Source organism: Pristis pectinata, chromosome 10 (genome assembly GCF_009764475.1).
Source record: "Pristis pectinata isolate sPriPec2 chromosome 10, sPriPec2.1.pri, whole genome shotgun sequence".
NCBI classification, from domain to species: Eukaryota; Metazoa; Chordata; class Chondrichthyes; order Rhinopristiformes; family Pristidae; genus Pristis; species Pristis pectinata.
The window spans coordinates 87,146,619-87,162,081 of record NC_067414.1 but is presented as its reverse complement, the minus strand read 5'-3'; the positions used below and the strand labels follow the sequence as shown (position 1 = coordinate 87,162,081).

The following is a 15,463-nucleotide window of genomic DNA, read 5'->3' as shown; positions in this document are numbered from 1 at the left end:
ACTATCTCAAACTATCATAGCAAACAATCAATTACATCAACGGCCTGCTTAACTGACATCCCATCCCTAAACATTCATTTCTCCCAACACCATAGCATAGCATACCATCTGCAAAATGTACCTTCTACACCTGCAACCTCTACCATCAAGGAGGACAAGGGCAGTAAGCAGATGGGTACACCACTATCTGTAGGTTCCCCAACCAGTTGCAAACCCTCAATTGGAAGTATGTCACTGGTCTATCATCAGCGTTGGGCCTCAATTCTACAGTTTGCTGTACAATTGCTCTGTGGGAGTACCTAAACCAGAAGAGCTACAGTGGTTCAAGAAGATGGTTCATCACCACCTTCTCAAGGGCAATTAGAGATGTGCAATAAGCACTGGCCTTTACCACTGATGCACACAACCTGAAAAATGAATAAGTTAAAAAAAAGACATATTGATGGACTCCCAAAATACTGTATTGCAATACTCTGGTGCAAGGAGTGGCATGCTGGTACAGCTGTAATGCTGCTGTCCGACAGCTCCAGGGATCTGGGTTTGATCCTGACCTTAGGTGCTGTCTACGTGGAGTTCTCACATTCTCCCTGTGACCACATTCTGCCAGATGCTCTGGCTTCCTCCCACATCCCAGAGACATGCAGGTGGTTTAAAATGGCCAGTGTAAATCTCCAGACTGGAGACAAAAGAGATGGCAGATGCTGAAATCTGCAGCCACAGATGAACTGCTGGAGGAACTCAGGTCAGGCAGCATCTGTGGAGAGAAACGGACAGTTGATGTCTTGACCCAGAACATCGACTGTCCATTTACTGCCACAGATGCTGCTTGACCAGCTGTGTTACTCCAGAAGTTTGTCTGTAGTGTCAATTTCACCTCGGTGTAAGTAACTGGCAAAATAATTAAAGGGGAGATGATGGCAGGGCTCTAGGGAAATAAGGAGAGGGGAAATTAGGTTAAATGGATGCTCTTGGAAGCCAGCAGGGGCACAATTGGCCAAATGGCTTCCTTCTGTGCCAAATGTGTAAGTATTAGGTGTTTCATTATTCCTACGAATACCATTAATGGGATGTGAATTGGGATGTTCAATGATGTGATTCCTCATGCTGCATTTGCCATATTACATTGGCTAATGTAATTTTATGTAGAATTGTGTCAGAGAGAACAAACTATTCCTATCCCCATTTTCTAATGCAAACTCATCAAGGCTAAAGTTGTATTTCTATCTTATTCAGTTTTTTTTTTATTGTGGGAATTTTTGGGCTGCATTTTTGTTTCTGAAGAAATGTATACCTTTCAAACAAAAATTAAGCTTAAGTTAAGCAAATTTTCTACTAACAAAGGAAGTGTAGAGAAAATCTCAAGTCAGGAACTGACAACAAAGGTGGCAAACCAACAACAACTGACACAGTTATAGCATGTTATAACTTGTGTAGTGTCTAAAGTCATTTCTCAGGAGCAGGTGGATGTAGAAAGCAGAAGGGTTAGAGAGACTTGGAAAAATTTGGGAATGGGATTTCAGAGTTGAAGCCATGGAAGCCATAGATTGATGAAGGATATGCAGTAGTCCAGAACTGATGGAGCATGGAGACCACGGAAGGTTGTAATACTGGTGGAGATTACGGGAGATAGAGAGGAGCTAGGCCATGGATCTGGAAACAAGATGAGAATTTTTAAATCGAGTTGTTATTAATTTAGGTCAGTGAGGATAGAGTGATAGGAGAATGAAACTTGGTGCATGTTAAGATGTGGGGTAAAAAACAATATTGAATCTGTTTGCATTGGTATTTATAGACACAAAAGGTAAGCCAAAGTATCTACAAACTGCCTTACTTTAGAAGAAACATGGGAAATATTTTCACTTTAAAAGCATATTTTACTCTTCTGAAGACTTATAGGGCAGATCTTTCACTAATATTGAACTTGCTGACTGCCTGCCCTTGGACCATGGTGACCAGCTAGATTTCCCTCCAGTGGAAAGTTCCCCAATTCACTGCTGGCATAACATTAGATACTGCTGCTGGCTCAAGCCTCTACTGGTAGCAGACTTTGGGGATTCTGAAAAGAAATACGGGCAAGTGCTGGAGGCTGAGGAAAAGACCTGCTCCAATGTTTTGAGTGTACCTGCTTCTGTAGAAGCAAATTAAAGGCAGAGCAACAGCTTTCACTAAAGTAGAGCACATCATACAAACCTGGATAATAATGCTGAGGCAACTAAATTAATCACACCTTTGCAAGGGTGAATTACCATGCGTGTGAAACTGTTAATAAATTATATTTTTTTAACAATTCTACAGATGGGATGCATTTTGTGTTAAAATGAAACCCCTTAGGTTTTCTTTCTTGTTTAGTCTTTGGAAGATGGAATTCAATTTAGCTCATCCTTCACATGACAAATATTTTGGGACTGATATGATGCAGGAAATGCCTAAAGCTATGTAAGATTAAAATTTAAAAAACAAGGACAAAGCTAATTCTAGGATATTTTAAACTGTGAATCTATTTTGAATCTTGCGAGTTACGAGAAATCTAATGAGAAACAATAGTAAGTGTGATACAAGTTCTAAATATAACAAAAAGATCTATTTAATAAAACTGCAAGTAACATTAGGAAAGTAAATACTGTACCAATTTTATTAGTACGGCAACAGGGGTGTGCAGCAAGGAGGAACAGCATGAGTGTCTCCTCCACTCATCTACCCCTCCATCCCTCAGTTAATCTGATGAGGTCATGAACACCCCTGCAGATGTTCACCTGATTACATTAAAGGCACATTCACCTGCTCCTTCAAAAGCTGGCGAATTTAAAATTCTGTACACGTCCCTGTATCACACTGACAAGCTGGCTACGTACAGAGTTGAAGCTGTTCTACTCTTTGTAACTGAAATGCTGACTATGCAAGTAAACTAGGACATTAATGCATATCTTCAATATAGTGAGGGTCCCAAGGCACTTCACAGGAGCCTGAATCAGACAAATGGGAAAACTAGGACAGGTGGCCAAAAGTCGAGTTGAAGAGACAGTTATAGAGAAAAGTCTCAATTGGGAGTACTGAATATCATCTAACAAAAAGGGCAGTCAGAATTGAGATCATCCTTTTTCAGTATACAGTACTATGGTGGCTAGAATCTAGAGGCCTGAACTGCAATTGCAAGACATTAGTGTGAATCCCACAGGAGCAGTTGAGGAATTAAAATTAAAACAATTAAATGGATCTCCTGGATTGTTTTAAAAATCCGTTGGGGAACATTTCCAGGCTTGGCTTATATGATATCAGACCAGCAATGTGGTACTTACTGTAACTGTTCCCTGTAAGCGATTATGTTTGGGAGGCAATAAAAGAAACTGAGACAGGGTGACATAGTAATTTAGTATCTAGAAGGCTGCCCAACCAATCTGGGGACAGGAGTTCAATCTTAACACAGGGAATTTCAATTCAATGGGGTCTTCTGAAGTTGAAGGTTACGCTAATTGTAATCTGCACCAACAATTCCAAGTGTTCAAACCCCACTTTGGGAAGATACCACATTATAATATGTTTTTGGGAGGATGTGAAAATAAGCTTTTTCTCCCCCCAGAAGCACGGGTGCAACTTATGATCTGGATTTTCACTAGGTGCACGAGTGATGGAAAAGGGGCCTTCAACTTGAGAATTGTAGAGGCATTTGAGAGACTGTTACATTACTACCAACATTACTTCACTTAGAGGATAGAAATCCTGCATAGTATAGGTCCCCAGCTGAAGGACAATCTATACACAAGAAGCACATCATTCAACAATGTTCAAAAGTTATTGAAAGATACAATTTTAATAAATGCCAATAAATTTTCAGATGTATAATTATAAAGAATATGGAAGTATGAAAATAGTTCACCCACCTTCAAGCACCGTGTGCAAACAATTTAAAGAGAAATTACATGTGGGCTATCTGCAAAACCAAAAACCTACACAATGTCAACAGGGAATGGAGGGACATAGATTATGTGCAGGGATATAGGTTTAGTTTAATTTGGCATCACGGTCGGCACAGACATTGTGGGCTGAAGGGCCTGCTCCTGTGCTGTGCTGTACTATGTCTCTGTAAATAGAGAGGTAAGAAGTATATAACTTCCCCTCCGTAGGAAAAGATCAACAGAGCTGACCAGTGCAATGCCAATAATAAAATAAATGAAGTCAGAAAAAAAACGTTTAACAAAACTTACTGCTGCAGTTCAGTGATTCAGTTCCTATGTGAAACAGCTCCCACCTACTCAAATTTCATTAAGCCTAGTTCAGATTTATTGTACTGATTCAAACTTCAATCCCTGCCAAGCTAACCGTAAATATTCCTACAGCATCACTAGATTAATGTTACAAGTTCTACTGTTGAGAAACTTACTTCAGCAGATGAGTGAATTGGCACCCTATTTTGCAGCTTGCATGATTTTCCTTTGCATGAAATCTGTCACTTTTGCCCATTTCGAACTACAATCAAAGATAAATTTCATTTCCTATTTTTTTGAAAGCATATACACATGCCCTATTTAGCTACAGGCTACCACACCAGCAACAGTAGTTTTACTTGGTTAAAAGCTGCTGAAATGGTGCTTCTGCTGCCAACAATGCCCCACAGTGCAAGTAGTAAATTTTGTGCCTTTGACTGCATTCAAGGCTTGAATCTGCTGTGTGCTAAGAGCTCCTGATCAAAGTAAAATGCACTCCTGCACTTGAGCCAAAAGGGAACCACAGCACACTATAAGAAAGGAGTCTGGCACTCTGCTTTAATAATAATCTCCTGACATCCTAAAAATTGAACATCATAGTGCAAACTGCAGGGGTGATGCAAGGGCAAGGAATAAAGACTGAACAGGATGATTTCCAATCAAGCAGTGATTCAGGTGAAAGTAAAGCGTTTTCAGTAGAGCAAAAGGCATACAGGCCAATGAAAAATGTGCAGTCTTAGACAGTATAGAGGCAGTGAATGGAACTTCCAATTTCAAATTATTTGGCTTGTGTAAACTTCAGCAAAGTGGTTGAAGATTCCAGAGAATACTCTATTTACTTCAGCTCTCCATGGAGAAATCATTGCAAATATTTCACACGTTTCAAGTTCCACATCTATTCAAATATGGATTATTGATTCAACCAGTGCTAATTTCACCTTGAAGCAGTCACCTGGTGTTCACAGTTACAAAAGCCTTATCTGGTATTGGCCCACCTACACCAAATGATTTTAAACATAAAGCAGTTATAGTCCAGAACACACAGTCTACAAGAGCAGAATCTTGTGACTTCAACAGCACTCAAGAAGCTTGACACCATACAGGACACAGCAACTTGCTTGACAGGCACCCCAGCCACAACCATTCACTCACTCCACCACCGATGTGCAGTAGCAGCAGTTTGTACCATCTACAGGATGCACTGCAGCAACTCACCAAGCCTCCTGAAACAGCACCTTCCAAATCACAACCTCTACCAGCTAGAAGGACAAGGCCAGCAAAAACAAGGGAACACCACCAAGCCATACATCAACCTGACTTGGAAATCTATCTCACTGTCACAGGGTCAAAATCCTACAACTCCCTCCCTAACAGAAATGTGGGTATTCCCACACCTCAAGGACTGCAGCGGTTTGAGAAAGCGGCTCACCACCGCCTTCTCCAGGGCAACTAGGGACAGGCAATTAAATGCTGGCTCAGCTTGCAAAGCGCACATCCCTTAAAAAGAAACAGAATCAATTAGGGATTTCAAAAGTCAATTGGATAGACACCTGTAAGAAAATAATGAGTAGGGCTACAGGGAAAAACAGCGCAAGAGAATTGATGAAATTAATCTACTAGGAGCCAACACAGACCCAATGGACTAACTGGCTTCCCTTTGAGCTGTAGATGTTCTATGATAACAATCATTGCAGTTAAAGCTTCTCCTCAACAAAAGAAACTTATTTTCTCTGGCAATCAACTTGAAAGCTGAAATGTCTTGGCAGCTAGAGCAGTGGATTATTGAACTCAGAACTATTCACCCAAGGTAAATGCTCAGCCTTGAGTGATACAGGAACTCCATTAATACAGGCTAGTAGATCCTAAAAAGCTACACAGTTGTTAAATGAAACACTTCACTTCTGGGTTAAGGACACATGGAAGGTGCAGCTTACCGATGAAGAAGTAATGTACATTATAGCAAACAACAATTGTAGAGAATTCAGTGCTGTGAACTATTTTTCTATACTTTGGAAGCATTTGCTTGAGCTTACTGGTTAGAGGAACTTTCCCCTACCTCCATTAGGACCAGGGTCAGGGGGACCCAGGCTGATGCCACCCCAGGAGCTACCAGTCCAGCCTCTTTCTCTTTTAACTTTCATCTTCCTTTTCTTGTCCCATTCCTCCTGCTGTCGAAGGGCTTGTGCCTGCAGGTCTTCCTGCTGCTTTTGGTCACGCTTTCCGATTGATTGAATGGTTCCACTTTTCACAACAGGAGCGTTTAATCCAGGCCAGAGGAAGCCAGCTCGTCCTAAAAAACAATTCAAGAGATCTGCTTAAAACGCGTTCAGCCAAGGTTAATAACATCTATACATCAGCAGAACACTCTAAACATAGGAAATTCAAGTCATGTACTCCCATACTATACTCCCTCTGGAAATTACATTCCCCAGTAAGGAGCATAAATCATTCAAATTGCAAAGCTGTTAGTACTACACCATTCTATTTCCCATTTTCTCACACCTGTTGAAAAGAAAACTGCAGATGCTGGGAATCTGAAATAAAGGAAAAATTTTCCCGAAATACTCAGATCAGGCAGCACCTTCTCCTTAACTTATAATGTTTGATTTATAAACCTGTTTTCTGGAAAGGTCATCAGTCTGAAATGTTAACTCTATTTCTTTCTCCACAAGTGCTCATTTGCCTGCTGAGTATTTCCAGCATTTTTAAAAAATCTTTCACACTAGTCTTTCTTTCACTTCCACAAGTAACCAAATGATGAGGTTTACATCTCCTTTTACCTTCTATTCTTCACCCCTAACTTGGTGGAATTAATAACTTATTGAAGTGAATTTAGATTAAAAATAAAGAAATTTTACTTCAGTTAATATTGCCATTCTGTGACATAGCCATCTCTTCAGATCTGTGGTCCAGGCTTCTAGGTTATGAGAAACTGAACCACTATGTAACTATTCCCCTTTGTCATATATGCTGCAAATAGCACAGAAAGCTACCTATACACTCATGACTGCGTGGCCAGATTCTGCTCTAACTCCATCTACAAGTTTGTAGATGATACCACCGTTGTAGGCCGTATCTCAAACAGCGATGAGTCCGAGTACAGGAAGGAGATAGAGAGCTTAGTGGAATGATGTCATGACAACAACCTTTCCTTCAATGTCAACAAAACAAAAGAGCTGATCATTGACTTCAGGAAAGGGGGTGGTGTACATGTACCTGTCTACATCAATGGTGCTGAGGTCCAGAGGGTCGAGAGCTTCAAGTTCCTGCGAGTGAACATCACCAACAGTCTGTCCTGGTCAAATCACGTAGATGCCACGGCCAAGAAAGCTCACCAGTGCCTCTACTTCCTCAGGAGGCTAAAGAAATTTGGTTTGTCCCCTTTGACTCTCACCAACTTTTACCAATGCACCATAGAAAGCATCCTATCTGGATGTATCACGGCTTGGTACGGCAACTGCTCTACCCAGGACCGCAAGAAACTGCAGAGAGTTGTGGACGCAGCCCAGTGCATCACAGACACCAGCCTCCCCTCCTTGGACTCTGTCTTTACCTCTTGTTGTCTTGGTGAAGCAGCCAGCATAATCAAAGACCCCACCCACCTGGGACATTCTCTCTTCTCTCCCCTTCCATCGGGTAGAAGATACAGGAGCCTGAGAGCACGTACCACCAGACTTAAGGACAGCTTCTACCCCACTGTGATAAGACTACTGAACGGTTCCTTTATTCAATGAGATGGACTATGACCTCATGATCTACCTTGTTGTGACTTTGCACCTTATTGCACTGCACTTTCTCTGTAACTGTGATATTTTACTCTGTACTGTTACTGTTTTTACCTGTACTACATCAATGCACTCTGTACTAACCCAATGTAACTGCACCGTGTAATGAATTAACCTGTACGATTGGTTTGTAAGACAAGCTTTTCACTGTACCTCGGTACAAGTGACAATAATAAACCAATACCGATAATATTCAAATGACATTAAACCCAGCAACTGGAATGAAGATGTGGAGAAGTATTGTTGTGCTGAATTACCTTTATTGGAATGGGGTTTCACAAATTTTAAACTGCATTAAATGTTATTGTCACTTACCTTCACCAACCATCTGTCCTCTGTTCAAATCTTTTTTTATCTTCCTCTTAGTTCGTTTACCCCTCCCCTTTCGTGCTCCGGCACCAGATTCTGCTAGTACGCCCCGCCATAATTCATCTGCTGTCACTGTTGAGACAAAAATATTTTCAATGTGAAGAATACCACAAAAGTATCATTTGAAATTGATTCACTCTATCTTTAGTAGTGTCAGATTGGAAATAACACTTCACTCAGATCATTTTTAAAATTCCACCCTCTCTCTCTCCATACAGAAGTTGTGCAAAATATTAGCAATAAGGGGACTCAAGAGCTTAAGACATAAATAACTCGGTGTCCGATTTGATGTGTGACTATATGGATAGGAATTGGACAATTCATCAGTGTTTATGACCCAACAGAGTTTCAGGTGGTCTTATTGTAGACAGTGTAAAGGAAATAAAATGATGGACTCTTTATGACATATCATACATTTTTTATTGCTAAAGTAGCAAAAAAAAACTGCTGGAGGAATTCAGTGGGTCAAGTAGCATCTGTGGAGGTAAAGGGAATACGTCAACCATCCCTTTGCCACTACAGATGCTGCTCGACCCGCCGAGTTCCTCCAGCAGTTCATTTTTTTGGTTCCAGATTCTAGCATCTGCAGTCTCTTGTGATCTCCAAAGTAGCAATATTCATCATTATGTGGTGTCATATTGGCCAAAAGTTTCCTTTCATAATAGTTCTGTTCATATTTCTAAAAGCAACTAATTGCATGCCATCTGACATAAAAAAATAAACTGCTGGAGAACTCAGCAGGTCAGGCAGCATCCGTAGAGGGAAATGGAGAGTCGAGATTTCAGGTCACAACCCTTCATCTGGACTGAGAGTAGAGGGGAGAAAGCCAGTGTAAAGAGGTGAGTGGGGCAAGAGCCGGCAAGTGATAGGTGGATCCAGGTGAGGAGGGGTTGATTGGCAGATGGAGTCAGGTGGGGAAGGGAAGGGTGGAGATAGTGATAGAGGCTGGGAGATGATTGGTGGAGACAACAAAGGGCTGCAGATTATTAAACTGCCACGTCCTCGATCATTTATATAACCTCTCCACGTCTACCTGATACTAATGTGGACCCTCCTAAGAACCTGCACAGCCATCCAGCTTTGTATCATCAGCAAATCTGGACACATTACTCACGACACCCTCATCTTAATTACTAATATAGATGGTGAACCTCTGAGGCCTCAGCACGTCACTGGTCACAGCCTCCCAATTCAAAGATGGTCTGTTTAATCCTAATCTTGATCCTATCCACCACCAAATGGGATTTGCAGTGCTGGAGGATACTTGGGACAAATCCTATCAAAAGCATCAGTAGCCGTGATTCAATGATCTCCTTTTGTCCTTTCTACGATTCCCTATGATTAGGAATGGATGTTGTTCCTATTGGGGCTCCACTACCAAGAAATTTGGCTGGATGAATAAACAATCCGCAAGTTGGCAAGTGCCCCCAAAGTCTGAGCCAAACCCTCCATGCCCAACACTTCGACACCCAAAGGGGATGAGCAGAGCTAGGAAGGGAATGGGGGAAGAAGTTTCCTGGTAACTCACATATAACACCAGTTTAAATAAATCGAAGAATCGGCTTATTCTATTTAAACGGGGTGATCCAGCAAATCAAGCAAGCTAACACTTCCAGTACAGTTCCGTTGCAGCTCAGGAACATCAGGTCACATTGTTAAATTAGGTCTGGTGCCAATTATCTGGTGGCAAAGCGGGAAGCCCAGAGTTGATTTTTTCTCCCTGTCAAATAATCTTGTTCCCTACTGAGAACTCAGTTATTTTTGAAAATCAAGTACATTTCATTGACAGTGCTCATCCCACTAGTAAGTTGCTGTATGTCTGAATGGAGAAGTAGCCCATTTTCAAGCTACTGACCTTTAACCAAATCCTGAAGTGGCTCGAATTGTGTTGCTGAGCCTTGGTGTAACAATCTCCCTGTCTCTTCCAGACATTAGTTAGGAGACTAATTACTTCCTTCTGTGGGTTTTATATTGAATGTCGCTACTTGACTCCAGATTACTGGAAAATCAGAAGAAACATTAGGAACTAAATCAGTAATCTTGTTTAATGAAAACTTTATTTAAAAAATGTGCGTCAGATTGGGATTTATTTAAGCTTTATGTCAATACAGTACATGCACTGTCAAGTCTGGAACATGGGTAAATAAGATAGTTATGAAGGCATACAGGATACTTGCCTTCATTAGCTGGGTCATAGAACACAACAGGGAGGTTATGACACAACTAAACATCAGTCAGGCCACAGCTGGGAAATCTTGTGCAGTTCTGGTAACCAAACTACAGAGAGGACATAATTGCACAGGAGAGGGGGTGGAGGAGATTTGCCAGGATGTTGCCTGCATGAGGCTGGATTTGTTTTCCTTCGAGTAGGAAAGGCTGAGGAGGTATCTGATTGAGGTCATACAAAATTATGAGGGGCGTAGAGTAGATAGTGAAAAATGCTTCCACTTAGGAGAGGTGTCTAAAACTAGGGGCATACATTCTAAGGTAAATGACGGGAAGTTAAGAGGGGATCTGCAGAAGAATTTTTCAGCCAGAGGGTGTTTGAAATGTGGAACTAACTGGCTGAGGGGGTGGTGGAGCCAGAGATGCTCACGATATTTATCACTTGAATCACGAAGGCATAAAAGGATACAGGCCAAATACTGAAAAATGGGATATGTATGAATGTGGATGTGATAGTCGACATGGAAATGACGGGCTGAAAGGCCTGTTTTTGTGTGGTATGACTCTATAACAGAAGTATTCCTGTAGCTGAACTGACTTTCCTAATCCTTCACCCCAATTCTTTCCTGCCTCTTTTACCCCTTTCTGCATTGCCCTGAATAGCGCTTCCAATCCTCCAGGATTGAAAGACTGGAGTCTCCAATCATTAATGATTCATTCCCTGGACACTATCACAAGCAACAAGGGAGAAAAAAAAATTACTGGGTGCTCTCACTCTCACCCTCACCCCATTTTCTTTGAAGTTTCATTTGTTAAATACAATAAAAATCCTGAGGTAAGGGACAAACAGGCTGTTGAAATGATGCAACTGTGCCCCTAAACAGGTCTGTGATGTTATATATCATGTTGCCTGGTTCTGGGTCTTCTTATTCAAAAATCTTACATTCCCAAAGAAAAGAAACTTAAAATAAAATTTTTAACGTTTGTACTTTTGTAAAAAGAAATATAGCATTTAAGGAATTAATATATACACAGTGGTATTTCATTCAGATGCATCCAAATTCAAATACCAACTGTGTTATGACATTTCTAACACTCTAAGTCCATCCTTCAGTACGCCTATCATTATTTAGTAACAATGGTACAGTTTAAATGAATTCAGATGGTCTTTCAGAAAAGACGGAGGTTGAACCAAGATGTTGAATAGACCACATTTGTGAATGTTAATCAAATGCCTCCCAGGATAACAACACAGATTTTCATAAAGAATATTAACAGTTTGCAGGGCAGAATTCATTTCCTCCATATAACATATTCCAAAATTTAATTTATTTTACCCATAAAATTCATGTCTTAAAAATTTAGAAATAAAGTTCATATATATTTAAACAACTGGATTTCTTTGAGAGGGTGGAACTTTCTGCAGGGTATGGGCTTTCAGCTCAGGAATCCGCAAGGGTAGAAAGAATGAAGGGATAAAAATTTTGTTTATATTGAACAACAAATATTCTGGAGTTGTCAACCAATAATTTTGAAAGAAACACAATTGGTTTCCATCAGAAGCAATATATCCAGGGAGAAATAAAGACACTGTACATCAGAGAAAATAAAAATGCTGGAGTCTTAATGTGTTTATCTTCTTCTATCAAAGACTCAGAGCACTCAATTTCAGATTCATGTAACTGCTGCTCACAAAACTTACATCGTCAGATTCTCCCCATCAATGGCAATACAACATGATGCAAATGCTGGCCCTTTTTTCCAATTTTAGGTGAAGGTATTCATCCATCAACCATTCACTAAACTGATGAATTGCACCATGATGATATGCTCAGGATGGCCACGAACAAAACAAAAAGACAAGGAAAGAACTTGATTTAGATAATACTTTTCACACTCTCATGATATTCTAAATCACTTCACAGCCAAATAAGTTCCTTTCAAATACACTTACTGGCCTGGTGTAGGGAAATGTATCTGCCAATTTGAACACAGCAAATTCAACCGGCAACTGTGGAATAAGTGGGCAGGTAATCTGGTTTAACGGTGTTGGTTCAAAGCTTAAGTGGTTGGGCAGACCTTGTGCTTCTTCAGATGGTGCCATAGAAACTTTGACATACTTGGGAGATAGAATTTCAGGTTACTATCACATCTAAAGGTAGCAACTCCAATGACTCAGCATTCCCTCAATTCATATTGAAAGTTCAATGTAGTATTATAAGAGGCGAAGCAGGACAAGATTTTGTGCCCTTCTAATTGAAGAGGTGAGAATGCTACCACAAGGTTGACAATAGAAGCACTTTGCTCAGAGGGTGGTGGAGGGGTAGCTTCCTAGAAGACGATGCGCAAAAACTTAAAGGGAAATTGGGTGAATATTTCTGAAGATTGGAGGGATGAACAAAAGATATTCATTGCTGCACCTGGCTTTTAGACTTCCAAGGTGTGCCTTCCGAGGAAAGGTTAGACAGGTTAGGCACACTTATTGGGAGTTCAGAAGAGTAATTGAAGTGTCACAAGATCCTGCAGGGATGGATCTAGAGAGTATCTGTCACCCTTTGGGAGAACCTAGAACTAGAAGTCAATGTAAGTCAAAGTAAGGGGTCACCAATTTAAGGTGGAGATGAGGCATTTATTTGTCCTTTCAGAACCCTCTAACGGGGTTGGGAATCTTTGGAACTCTCTTCCTCAAAGGGCAATGACAATTAATACTGGAATACATCATGATTTTCTACAGGTATGCTGAATGAAATCTTATTCTTAGAAATAACACAGGGGAAACCATTCAACCCATTAGGTCCATGCTGCCTCATAGGGGAGCAATCCCAATTATCCCATTTTCCCTCTCCTTACCCATTATTTCCATTCCCCCTCCGCTTATTTCACTGTACTCTTGCAATTTATTCTTTCTCTCACACGCCCTTCTACTCTGAAGTTTTTTGTCATTAACCAATACCAAGGAGTAAATTACAGTAGCCAATTATCCTCCCAACACCTCTTTGGGATGAGGGTGGAAACCAGAGCATCCAGAGGAAACATTTGCGACCACACCGAACAAGTGCAAACTCCACATTGATAGAACCCGAGATCAGGATCGAACTAGGGTCCCTGGAGTTGTGAGGCAGCTGCTCCAACTGCTGCACCATTGTGTCAGTGGAAGCTTTGAATATTTTAAAGGCAGAAGTAGATAGATTCTCAACTCTAGAGAGTGAAGGTGTATAGTAGAAAAAATGAGTTAATGTGGATCACTATGATCCTATTAAATGGTGGAAAAGGCTTTTATTCATTCGTGTGTAAGCAGTTGCAGTAAATTTTTTGTAGCCCTAAAGAATCAGTTATGTATTCAAAGCAAGCAGCATGTTTTGCACCTTTAAGAGGCCCTAGGATGATAAATTAGTGTCATAAGATTATTCATATACTTACCTTTTAAATTACTAAAATTTGAAAGGGCATCACTTTTGATTGGTGCTAAAATATCATAAAGGTTCAGAAAGTTAACACTCAAATTGATACCATTATCCAATGACCGAGTGAGATCAGTGACATTTTTATGCCCAGTCAGAAAACAAAATTATCAATGTTTGGGAAGTCGCTTTCAAAGGCAAAGAGGAGTGATACAGCTAACTGCCAACCTGCCAAAGGGTGTAGGAGGGAAGGCAGGTTTCCTGTGATTGGCATGTTCACTAGGCTGTTTTGAAAGTGCTAATTGAAAATGAAATATCTGAGAACTTTTGGTCTGCTCAGCAGTTCTTCCTGTCCAAGCATATTTCAGTCTGTTTTGTGATGAGCAAGTGAAGGCTCTGGGGCATGCACTCAACCTCATGCATTAGTTCTGTACTATGGATACTGCTGCAGGTTCAATATTGCTAGATAACTTATAAGAACACTCATCCCAATACGTTGAGGAGTTGTAACTTGTACACTGTAATTGTATTTAATTTTCTGTGCTGATCTTTTGCTGTTATTTAAGCACATCAATTAACAGGTTCATAGATCACAGTCTCAGCCTTGTGACAGTCCTCTTTATAGAATGACTAAAAGATATGAGGTGTAACAGCATCCTGCTTATTACTGTCAAAGTAATAATCATGGCCTTGATCAATGATCACCAGATATGTTCAAATCCCATTACTGCAGCTCTGGTCTTTAAGATCAGTCACTTAATTAAATAAATCTATGAATTAAAAAGATAGTAATGTGACCATGAAAACACCAGATCCAGCTCATTCATGCCCTCTAGGATGTAGGAAATTTGTTACCTTGACTACATAACCTATTTGAGACTTCAGACTAGCAGCAACATAGTCAACTCTTGATCCTATGAGCAGGATTGGCCAAACAGCCTCCTTCTGAGCTGTACCCTCCTGGGATTTTGTGATTTTTAAAAATATTGTCACACCCCTAATGCCTTCCACAATAAGGTCATCATTTTTTCCCAGAAGGCTGTACAGCCAAACTGCAACTTTTTAGTGACAACCGAGTTAAAATATGGATTTCATGAACATAGGTCAATAATATTTCCATAAATATAATCAGGAGTCTTCACAGGTCTGAAGTTAGTAGCTCCTCACTTCCACAATTTGTACAACAGTAACTGTAGAGTTAATGTAATTAATGAATCCTGAAGAAAGTGGCTCATCATACTACATAATACATAATTTCCTTATCAACATAAGAAATAGGAGCAGGAGTGGGCCATCCGGCCCGTCGAGCTTGCTCCGCCATTTAATAAGATCATGGCTGATGTGGCTGTGGACTCAGATCCACCTACTTGCCTTTTCCCCATAACCCTTAACTCCACTACTGTGCAAAAATCTATCTAACTGTGTCTTAATATATTTAATGAGGTAGCCTCTACTGCTTCCCTGGGCAGAGAATTCCACAGATTAACTACTCTCTGGGAAAAGCAGTTTCTCCTCATTCCCTCCTAAATCTATTCCCCCG

General features: G+C 40.5%; 1 protein-coding gene across 1 annotated transcript in view; it reads right to left on the bottom strand.

Annotated features, from left to right (window-relative positions):
- The window catches only part of mrps5 (mitochondrial ribosomal protein S5), a 102,923-nt gene that overhangs the window by 67,558 nt on the left and 19,902 nt on the right, over positions 1–15,463 (bottom strand). The window contains exons 3-4 of the mRNA XM_052024785.1: positions 8,303–8,428; positions 6,259–6,492 (exon numbers count right to left, since the gene is read on the bottom strand). Coding sequence (XP_051880745.1) covers positions 6,259–6,492; positions 8,303–8,428 — 360 coding nt within the window. The remainder of the gene's footprint in view (positions 1–6,258; positions 6,493–8,302; positions 8,429–15,463) is intronic.